This window comes from Lynx canadensis, chromosome A3, assembly GCF_007474595.2.
Source record: "Lynx canadensis isolate LIC74 chromosome A3, mLynCan4.pri.v2, whole genome shotgun sequence".
Classification (NCBI taxonomy): Eukaryota; Metazoa; Chordata; class Mammalia; order Carnivora; family Felidae; genus Lynx; species Lynx canadensis.
This window is the reverse complement of record NC_044305.1, coordinates 15,291,316-15,302,023: the sequence shown is the minus strand read 5'-3', so window position 1 is coordinate 15,302,023 and position 10,708 is coordinate 15,291,316. Positions and strand designations below refer to the sequence as shown.

Here is a 10,708-nt window from a genome sequence, read left to right as displayed (position 1 = left end):
TTAATAAACCTGAGAGTCTGCAGGTGCACTCGGGGCCTGGGCCTCCAGGTCTGCAGACCTTCCCTCCTGGGAGGTCTCACGGGAGGTCTCCAGAGACGCCTCCGACACCCCATCCACACTGCTCAGCAAATCCTCAAACCCCCGGGGGTCGCTGTTGCGCACAGCAGCCTCCAGAGCCTTCTGGCGCCGGTAGAAGTGAGAGAACTTATTGAAGATGATGGTGATGGGGAGCGCCACCACCAGGATGCCCCCGAGGATGCAGCCTGAGGCTGCCAGCTTGCCAGCCACCGTCACGGGCACCACGTCCCCGTAGCCCACAGTGGTCATGCTCACCGTGCCCCACCACCAGCAGGCGGGAATGGTGTCAAAGCCCACGTCCTCCTCCTTCTCGGCTGTGTAGGCCACACCAGAGAACACGGACACGCCCACGGCCAGATACAGCAGTAAAATGCCCACCTCGCGGTAGCTGTGCTGGAAGAGAATGCAGGAAGCCAAGTCAGAGCCGGGTGGGCTCACAGACCTGGTATGGAGCATATGAGGAAACTGAGGCCCAGAGAGTAGAAGGGGCAGGTCCAAAGTCACAGAGCAAAGTAGAGCCGGTGCCAAGACCCAGGTCCCTTGACTCCAAACTAAGATCTTTCATCTACAAGAGGCCTGGGAGCAAACACAGGCCTAACTTCTGTTGTCCAGGGCGCCCACTAAACCATAGTGGTTTCTTCTAATGCAGGCGGCACTGGCGGCACCAGCCAGTGAATAAGAAGCTTGTGACTCTTCCATAGTTGCAGAACCAAGGGGGGACCACAGTTTGTATTCCACAATGCAAAGCGTTGGTTTCATGTACTTTTGACTGGTCTATCTCATTTCTGACAAGTACAAAAATACACTCTGCCCCTCGAGAAAGCTGACAGGATACACGTTCCTGAATGCACCTGCCTACCCCGGAGGCCAAGCAGTGGTTCGCAAATAGGGCAATCTGCCCCAGGGGACATATGGCAAAGTCCTTAAACATTTTTGCTTGTCGCAACTGGGACAGGTGTGCTAGTGGCATCTACTGGATAGAGGCTGGATATGCCGGTAAACATCCTACGATGCCAGGATAGCCATCCCCCTGCCCCCAACACACACAACCAAGAATTATCTCCCTCCAAATATCAATAGTGCTGAGGCTGAGACTCCTAGCCTAGAACTGTAGTCCCCTAGTCCCAAACTATAATGTGTGGAGGAATCATGTTGGGATCTTGTTAAAAAGGCAGAACTCAATTGAGCGGGTCTGGGGTAGGGCTGGAAATTCTGCATTTCTAAGCAAGTTTCCAGGTAACGAGAAAGCTGCTGCTGGTCAAGGGCCTTACTTTGAGTAGCAAGGCTATCATCTGGAGACTTACACCCGTGTCTTGGAATCTGGCAGCCTCCATCAATATCCTTTTCCCTCCTTGCAGAAAATGCTGGTGATATCAGGCCCTGGATCCCTGCATGGCTGGAGACAAGGCAGAGTTCTGGGGCAAAGGGGTCTTCCCTGGACAGATACTGAATCCCACGTACATGCCCGATGCCCCAGCATTCTGCTCACGTCACCCTGCCTGTACCCAGCTTCCTGGCTGTCTTGCCTCCAGGGCATGAAAAGGGCTTTAGGAAGCCATGAGTAGAAGGGGTTTTCTAGGGATCCTCAGGAGGGTTGCACGGAGCTTTAGGAGAAAGAGCAGGAGGTCATGGCGTCAGGCACAGCTGGGTTCTTCTCTGGGCTCTGCAACTTACTCACTGAGGAACCTCTGACAAGTCCTGTCCCCTCCTGGAGCCTCAGTTTCCACATCTGCAAAGTAGTGACAGTAATACTTGCCCCAGCTTGAACCCCTCACAGGCCCCATCCCCTAATACTCGGGATAAAGTTCAAAATCCTGGTCCAAGAGTCCATGGCCCTTCAGTACCCTGTCCCTCTCACCTCATCAACCTCATCAACTGACACCCCTCCCTCCACGTCCCCCCCACACCCACCCCAGCGTTCATCCTGTTCTCTCTCCAGGCCTCTGTCCAAGCCGTTCACATTTCCTCCTTCTCCACACCAGGCTAAGTTCACCCCTTCAAGGTTAAGCTTGCCAGGGCAGTGATTCACCCCAGTGCGAGGCCCGGCAGAAGGAGGGTGCTCAGTAAATTGCAACCAGGCTTTAAAAAGCCAACCTTCCAACCTCAGGTTGTTCATCTACGGGAAGGGAATAAATAACCGCATCTTCCTGAGGAAGTTGTCCTGAGAACGTCGATAATGGATGTAAAACTGGCACAGAATTAACGCTCAGTAAGTGTTAGCTCTGGGGCTGCTGCTAGATTTGGCCCATCAAGGGTGACCTACAATATCTGTGCCCCCTGATAATGCCAGAGGAAAGGCTCAGTGGAGAAGGCATTTAGTATTCTGCTTTGCAAATTTCTGCACTTATTTATTATCTCATATTTGACAGACCAAAAGTGACCTTTGTCTTATATTTTTAATTAAAAAAAAATTTTAATGTTTATTTTTGAGAGAGACAGAGTGTGAGTGGGGGAGGGGCAGAGAGAGAGGGAGACAGAGTCTGAAGCAGGCTGCAGGCTCTGAGATGTCAGCACAGATCCTGACATGGGGCTCGAACTCACTAACCGTGAGATCATGACCTGGGCCAAAGTTGAATGCTTAACAGGCTGAGCCACCCAGACGCCCCACCCCCTGCTTTTTCTTTTCTTTTCTTTTCTTTTTTTTTAAAGAAAAGCAAACCTCGGTGTTCAGTTTTCACCCCCGGGAAAGAGCCCTCCCAGGGCTGCTGGGAACATCAGAAAAGATGTGACGTGTACACCTGGTGTCCAGCCCTGTGCCTGGCACAGGAACAGAATGTCGCCTTGGATCACTGTGTGCCTGGACACCACGCGCTTGTAAGTTCACCTGCTAACCTGTCTTCTGGTCACCCCCGCCTCCCCCCCCCACCTCTCCCCCCCCCACCTCCTCGCGGGGCCCCAGAGGCCGTACCTTGAGCGTGGCGCCCAGCGAGCGCAGCCCGGTGGAGTGGCGGGCCAGCTTGAGCACGCGGAAGATGCGCATGAGGCGGAACACCTGCACCACCTTGCCCAGGTCACCGAGGTCCTCGCCGCCCGCGCCGCCCCGGTCGCCGAGCGCCACGCCGGCCAGCAGCGTGAGGTAGAAGGGCAGCACCGACACGATGTCGATGAGGTTGAGGGGGTGGCAGAAGAAGTTGCGCGTGCTGGGCGCCAGCAGGAGGCGCGACGACACCTCGAAGCTGAACCAGGCGATGCAGAAGTACTCGAGGTGCCGCAGCACCGGGTCGTCGCGCATGCCTTCCGTGCCGCGACCCGCGGCCACCGCGGCCACGGCGGCCGCCGCCTCGCGGGCCTGGTACTCGGGCAGGCTGTGGATGCACATGGCGGCGATGGAGGCCAGCACCACGCCGATGGAGACGCAGCTGAAGAGCTTGCTGGGCAGCGAGTAGCCGGGGTTCTCCATGGTGAGCCAGAGGCGGCGGCGCAGGCGGCCGCAGCGCGCGGCCCCGTAGCGCGCCAGCTCGCGCTGCACGTCGGAGATCTCGTCGGGGCACGGGTCCACGCTGCTCGGCGTGTCGCTGTCCTCGTCCCAGTCGCGCGGCCGCGCCACGCGCCGCTCCAGGTAGCGCGCGCGGCAGCAGGAGGCCAGCGCGCTCTCGCCCAGGCCCCAGTAGTCGGCCTCCTGGCCGAAGGCGAAGACGCACAGCTCGTCGAGCACGTGCAGGCGGCCGGTGCGGTAGAAGTGCAGCAGGCCCAGGAAGAAGCCCGGGTGCCGGTCGAAGTAGAACTCGCGCGCCGCCGCGTCGTAGTCGTCGCACAGGCGCCGCGCCTGCTCCTCGGACGCCGCGGCCTGCAGGCGGCCCAGCCGCGTGCCCGGGAAGCGGGCCAGCGCGCGTGCGCTCAGCCGCCGCCTCACGCCGCCCACGTTCACGCGCAGCGCCTCGTCGCTCCGCCGCCAGGGCACGCGGGCGCCGGGCCCCGGGGACTCGCTCACCATGGCCTGTGGACACGGGGAGGGCGGGATGCGGAGCGGGGGTTGTCCCCGGGCCTGCCTTCCAGAAGGCCGGGTTTAACCCTCCTGCCCCCTCCACCAGCTCTGGTGTGCAGACGGCGCGGCGCTCGGGAGGTAAGTGCCCTCTGATCTCAGACTGGGGTTTGAATGCCCCTCACTCCCCCGACTCAGGGTCTTTGGCCAAATCATTGAGCCTGCCCCCCCCCCATTTCAATGGCACGGAACAAATGCTGGGATCTATCTTGGAGGGTTATGAAAGTGACTGAATGGCAGGATGTCCTGGCACCCCAGGGTGTGCTCAGATAGGATGTCTCCCTTTCCCAAAGTTGGATTTTCATATGCCAGGGGCTTAATGTGGGATCTTGGACACATGAGCACTCTGAACTTCAGTTTCTTCCTCTGCAAAATGGGGATAGTAATACTGACCACCCCTGGCGGGGGGGGGGGGGGGGTGGGAGAATCAGTTTAGACCAAGAGATCAGTAGTTCTCAAAGTGTGTCCCCTGCACTTGCAGCATCGGTGCCACCTGGGAATTTGTCAACGATGCAAATTCTCAGCCTGCTCTAGACTTACTGAATCAGAAACTGTGGGGATGGAGTCCAGCAGTTGGGGTTTTAACAAGCATGGAGGGTGACTCTGATCCATGGTCAAATTTGAGAGCCGTTGGCTTAGACCATTTGAAGCATCTCTGGAGTCAGTCAGATGGAACACTGTCTTCTGTGACCAGAGACAAGTCCTGTCACCTCCCTGAGCTTCGGTCAAGTGGAGATAAAAAGATCCACCTCCAAGTGTGGTTAAAAAGATTAATTGAACTATTGTCTTTATCAGGCCTGGCTCCCAGAAGGGGTTCAGTAAATTATCCACCTGTTTCACTGTCTCCCAGAGTCAGCCAAACCTGGGTTTATCTCCATCCCTGATGCCCCCCAGGGCCTTGAGGAAGATGCTTTTCTCCAGGTCTCAGTTTCCTACACAATGCCAAATGCAGACAACAGCACCTACCCAAGGCAGGCTGGAGGACTCAAGTAGCTCATGGAAAGTGCTTCGCCTTACTTGACACCAGAAGATGTTGGGTCCTTCCACTGCCCACGTCTCCGAACTCTACTGGGACTGATGGCTAGTGACTCACCTCCTGATGCTCAGTAATCCCATCTGCCCCATCCCATCAGCAATGACTGCTTCCCAGGGTGGAATGTACACCATCGAGCGGCTGGCCTGGTGCCTGGCAGGGAGCCAGGTGGGGTGCCCTTCACTCACCCTGGGCTTCGTGTTAAGCTGGTCGGGATCAGGGTGGTGTCCTTCCCTCCGTCACTTCTGCGTCCTCAGGCCAGTCTCCTCCTGCTCTGGGCTTTGGGTCTCTTATCTATAGAACAGGGAAAGTAGCAATAGCACTTAGGGTGAAAGCTTACCGTGAATGCATGTGCAAAGCCCCTGGAACACAGTTGGTGCTCAATAAATGTTAATCATTTGCAATTTCTTCTGGTCAGAGCTAGGTTCAAATTCCGAGTCTGCCATTTGCTGACTGTTGACCTTGAGGGGCTCCGTTCTGAGCTTCAGTTTCCCCATCTGTAAACTGGAGGACATCACACTTCCCTTGAGAGGTTGTGAGGGTTAACTATGGCAAGACGTTTATGGGCAGCACGGCCCTTGGTTCATAATCTGCGCACAGTAAATACCTGGGACGCGGACGCAGTTCCACTCCCACCTCCTCCATTGCACCTGGTGTCAAAAGATGAAGCTTCTAACCCAGCTGCATCACCCATTATAGCTACATAACGGTGGGCAAATCCCTTTCTCTTTCTGGAACTCACCTTCCTGCTCTATGATTATGAGATCATGAATTCAACAAACCTTCCCTAACAAGAATCTGAATATCAGTAAGAAAGATTAAATGACTTGCTCAACATCACCCAGCTAGTCCATGGCACACAGTTAAGGTTGGAAACTAGGCTTTTCCATTGAAGGCTCTCTCCACAAACTTATTTTGAGCACCTACTATGTGCTGGTCACTTCGCAGGGCTCTATATACAGCTTCACTCGGTTCAATGCCTACACCGACCCTGCTAGGGAGGTTTTCTAATCCCATTTTACAGATGAACCAACAGGACCGAACCCAGGTCACCGCCACCCCACAGCGCTCCCTCCAGGCGAGGGGGAGGGTCTCAAGGAGGGGACTCTGGAGCAGAAAGGGCAGTGCCCCCACCCTCGCCTCCCACTGTGCAGCCCCCGCCCCGTCCCGGGCCACGCCCCTCCCCAGGGGAGGTCCCTTACCTGTCAAGGCCCCTCCAGGGCGCCCACCAGGTACTTCAGTCCCCGAGGGCTCCGTGGCTGGGGAGCCGCTGGCCAGGCAGGGATCGTCTCTGTCCCAGCGGCGCCGCTGAACCTCGCTGCTGCCGGAGGCCCCGCCGCCCCTCCTTCCCTGTCTTCCTCTGTCCCCCGCGGGGGAGGCCACATCGATCGCTGCCGGGGGAGGGAGGGAGGGAGACCGCGGGCTGTCGGAGGCGGTGGTTTCTATTCCTGACTCGATTGGGTGGAGATGGTGGCTGGAGACTGGGCCCAACAGCCAGGACATCCCCCTCCCCCCAGTCCGGGGCCAGGGGAGGAGGGGTCATTTAGGAGACTGAGGTGCCACTAGGGAGGGATTTCAGCCCGGGTTTTGCCTACAAAGGAACAACAGCAGTAATAATCCCTTCCTTAATTGCGCCCTTGACATGTGTAAGGCACTCTGCTTCAGGTGACTTATCCAAGTCCTTCCTGACACAGACTTGGACGAGGACAGATGAGGCTCAGTCACCTGCGCAGGTCACCTAGCTTGGTCTTGTGTCTCATGTCTTCCAGGACTGCAGGTGGGGCTCTGCCTTAGGGAGTTAGAGAAGGTGGCCTTATTCCCCGAGAGCCCCTTGGGGCTGTGAAGCTTGAAACAGATCATTTTGTCCCCCAGAAGTTCTGTCTCCCCCCTAGCTATGGGTCCCTGATTTCCACTTTCCAAGTGGGTTGATAGGGTAAAGGAGAACTGTGTCAGAGCTTTGTCAAGGTTATGTCATCCAGAGTGCCTGGCTGGCTCAGTCCATGGAGTGTGTGAGACTTGATCTCGGGTTGCAAGTTCGAGCCCCATGTTGGGTGTAGAGGTTACTTAAAAATACAGTCTTTTTAAAAAGAAAGATTATATAATCCACAAGCATTCATCAAGTGCCTACTGTGTGTCTGGATGGAGAGAGGGTGCTGGAGACTAGGATCTGGGTTCAAGAAAGGATTTCTATTTCACATATACTAATTGTTATTATTAATAATCATAATAACCAGCATTTTTTAAGACCTTGCCTTGTGCCTCGGGTCCTACAGGCCTCATCTCATTTATGCTGCAAAATGGATAGGTGCTATTATTATTCAAAGATAAGAAATGGAAGACTTTAGGACACCTGGGTGGCTTAGTCAGTTAAATGTCCAACTTTGGCTCAGGTCGTGATCTCACGGTTCATGAGTTTGAACCCTGCATCGGACTCTGTGCTGACAGCTCAGAGCCTGGACCCTGCTTGGGATTTTGTGTCTCCCTCTCTCTCTGTCCCTCCCCTGCTCACACTCTATCTCTCTCACGAAAATAAATAAACATTAAAAAATATTTAATAAAAAATAGGGGCACCTGGGTGGCTCAGTTGGTTAAGTGTTCGACTTGGGCTCAGGTCATGATCTTACGGTTTGTGAGTTTGAGCCCAGTGTCAGCCTGGAGCCTGCTTTGGATTCTATGTCTCTCTTTCTCTCTGTCCCTCCCCTGCTCTCACTCTGTGTGTGTGTGTCTCTCTCTCAAAAATAAATAAACATTAAAAAAAAATCTTTAAAAAATTTAATGAAAGAGAAATGCAAGGCTTTGAGAGTGAGGTGACTCACTCCTAAGGTCATATGGCTAACTTCCGGGACCTCTAGAACAGACCTGTCCACTGAATAGTCTGTGAGCCACATATGTAACTTAAAATTTTCTGATAGCAAGGGGCGCCTGGGTGGCTCAGTCGGTTGAGCATCTGACTTCAGCTCAGGTCATGATCTTGCGGTTTGTGAGTTCAAGCCCCACGTTGGGCTCTGTGCTGACAGCTCAGAGCCTGGAGCCTGCTTTGGATACTGTCTCCCTCTCTCTCTGCCCCTCTCCCACTTGCACTCTTTCTCTCTCTCTCTCAGAAATAAATAAACATTAAAAAAATTTTTTAAATAAATGTTTCTGATAGCAACTTAAAAAATTAAAAACAGATGAAATTAATTTTAATAATATATTTTATTTAACGCACTATATTCAAATTAATATAATTTCAACATGGGATCGATAAAGAAATTACTAAGGAGGTATTTTATAATTTCATTTTTTTAAATGTTTATTTATTTTTGAGAGAGAGAGAGAGCATGAGTGGGAGGGGGGCAGAGAGAGAGGAAGACACAGAATCTGAAGCAGGCTCCAGGCTCTGAGCTGTCAGCACAGAGCCCGACGTGGGGCTCGAACTCATGGACCACGAGATCATGACCCGAGCCGAAGTCAGACGCTCAACCGACTGAGCCACCCAGGCACCCCACATTTTTGTTCTTGTACTAAGTCTTGGAAATCCAAGATATTCGTTTTTTATTGCTGTGTAACAAATTACAACAAACTTAGCAACTTAAAACAATAGAGATTTATTATCTCACAGTTCCTCTAGGTCAGAAATCTGAGCACCTCATGGCTGAATTCTCAACCCAGGGTCTCATCAGGTTGAAGTCAAGGTATCAGCCAGGGCTGTGGTTCCCATCTGAAGTTCGGGGTTCACTTCTAAGCTCACAGATTGTTCATTTCCTTGTGGTTGCAGGACTGAGGTCCCCATCTTCCTGCTGGCTATCTGCTGGGGATCACTCTCAGCCTCTGGAGGCTGCCTGTGGTTCCTTGCCACATGGCCCCGTGGGCAGTTCCCCGCATGGATGTTTGCTTTCTTCCAGGCAACCTAGTGTGTGGACTTCCTCTTCTGTGAGCAGCCAGAGAGAATGCTCTGCTCTTAGACCATCATCTGCTTAGGACAGGCCCACCCAGGACAGTCTCCCTTTCCTCACATAACACATTTCACGTGTTCCATCTACACTCGAAGAGGAGGAGGTTATACAGGGGGGAGGGTCACCGGGAATCATCATAGAATTCTGACTCCTATATCCACATACAGTACATCTCATTTGGAATAATCACATTTCACACACTCAGTAGCCTCACGGGGCCAGTGGCTGCCATACTGGACACTGCAGCTCTAGACTTTACCAGTTCAGTTCTTCCCTCAAAGTAAGAAGTTAGAGCAGGAAGTTCACAAACAACTTGCCCAATTCCCTCATTTTACCAACAAAGGAAATGAAGATCTGCAGAGAAGCAGGTCTCCCATTTCTTGGCCTAGTACTCTCTCTGCAGCCTTCACGGCCCCCACTTAGAGGTACCCTCTACCCCGGAGTTGGACCAGTAGCTTCCAAAAAGAGAAAAGACAGACCTATTTCCCAAGGGCAGAAGACACTGAATCTAGGATCTGGTTTCATCCCCAGATCATGTGGGAAGTAAATGGAGTGTTGGATGAATTCACCAATGTAGAGTGGGAAGAGGGTCATTATGGGCTTTTGAGGCTAAAAGAGGTATCCGTACCCATTACATTGGGCTGTGCCCCAAATTCTCTTTCGGTCCTGGCCAGAAAGGGCCATCTGGATCCATGAGGCTTTACCCCAAAGAGTAAGTCTGATGTTGCATGAAGTGCAGAAATTTTTGTACTTAAGTAGACTCGGCACATCAGGCAGCTTCTAGAATGTGCCCCAGTGATGTCTGCCTCCTGGTATGCATGCCCTTGTGTAATCCCTTCCTCTTGAGCATGGATGGGCAGGATTTCCTGATTTGTCTGCAATGAGCAGAATATGGCAAAGGTGAGGGAATGTTGCTTCCAGGATTGAGTAACATAAGATTGACTTCCTGCTGGTTTTGGCGAAGCAAGTTGCCGTGCTGGAAAGGCAAGGACATGAGGGCAACTTCTGGCCAACAACCAGCTAGAAACTGAGGAAGTCAGTCCTACAGCCCTCAAGGAACTGAAATGCTGCCAACAACCTAATGAACTTGAAAGTGGATCCTTCTGCAGTCGAGACTCAGTGAGATACCAGCCCTAGCTGCTCATCTTTATTGCAGCTTTGTGAGACCCTGAAGCTGAGGACACAACTAAGTTGTGCCTGGATCCTTGACCCACAGAAACTATGAAATAATAAATGCGTGCTGTTTTAAGCTGCTACATGGGTGGTAATTTGCTACTCAGTGATAAATAACGAATACAGTGGGTTTGTGTCCTGCCTTTCCCACTAAATCTCTGTGGGATCATGGGCCTAGTGATGTCTCCTCTTGGATTCTCAGCTTCCTCATCTGTAAAATGGGAACAACGCCTGCCTTTCAGGAGCGCGGTGAGAAGTAACATACGCTGTCGCTCCTCCATGAACAACTCTTCCTGCCTTTCTTCACCCAGCATCTCAGGTACGATTCAACTTAGCTGCAAGAATACAAACCGAGCCTTGGTGGCTTAACTGGAGGGGAGGTGACTCTTTTCAGCAGTCCGGGTGCAGCTGTCCGTGAGTGGCACTGAAGACCCAGGCTCCTTGTCGCTTCCTCCTCCACTGTCCTCATGTGGCTCTCATCTTTGTAGCAGGTGAGGTCCATGCATC

At 53.1% G+C, this 10,708-nt stretch overlaps 1 protein-coding gene across 1 annotated transcript; it reads right to left on the bottom strand.

The window, feature by feature from the left end:
* On the bottom strand, positions 1 to 4,012 carry KCNS1 (potassium voltage-gated channel modifier subfamily S member 1). Its single transcript, XM_030308966.1, has 2 exons — positions 2,987 to 4,012; positions 1 to 471 (listed from the first exon to the last, which is right to left on the bottom strand). Exons 1-2 carry the CDS (start codon positions 4,010 to 4,012, stop codon positions 1 to 3), a joined length of 1,497 nt encoding a protein of 498 aa, XP_030164826.1.
* Positions 4,013 to 10,708: the final 6,696 nt, after the last annotated feature.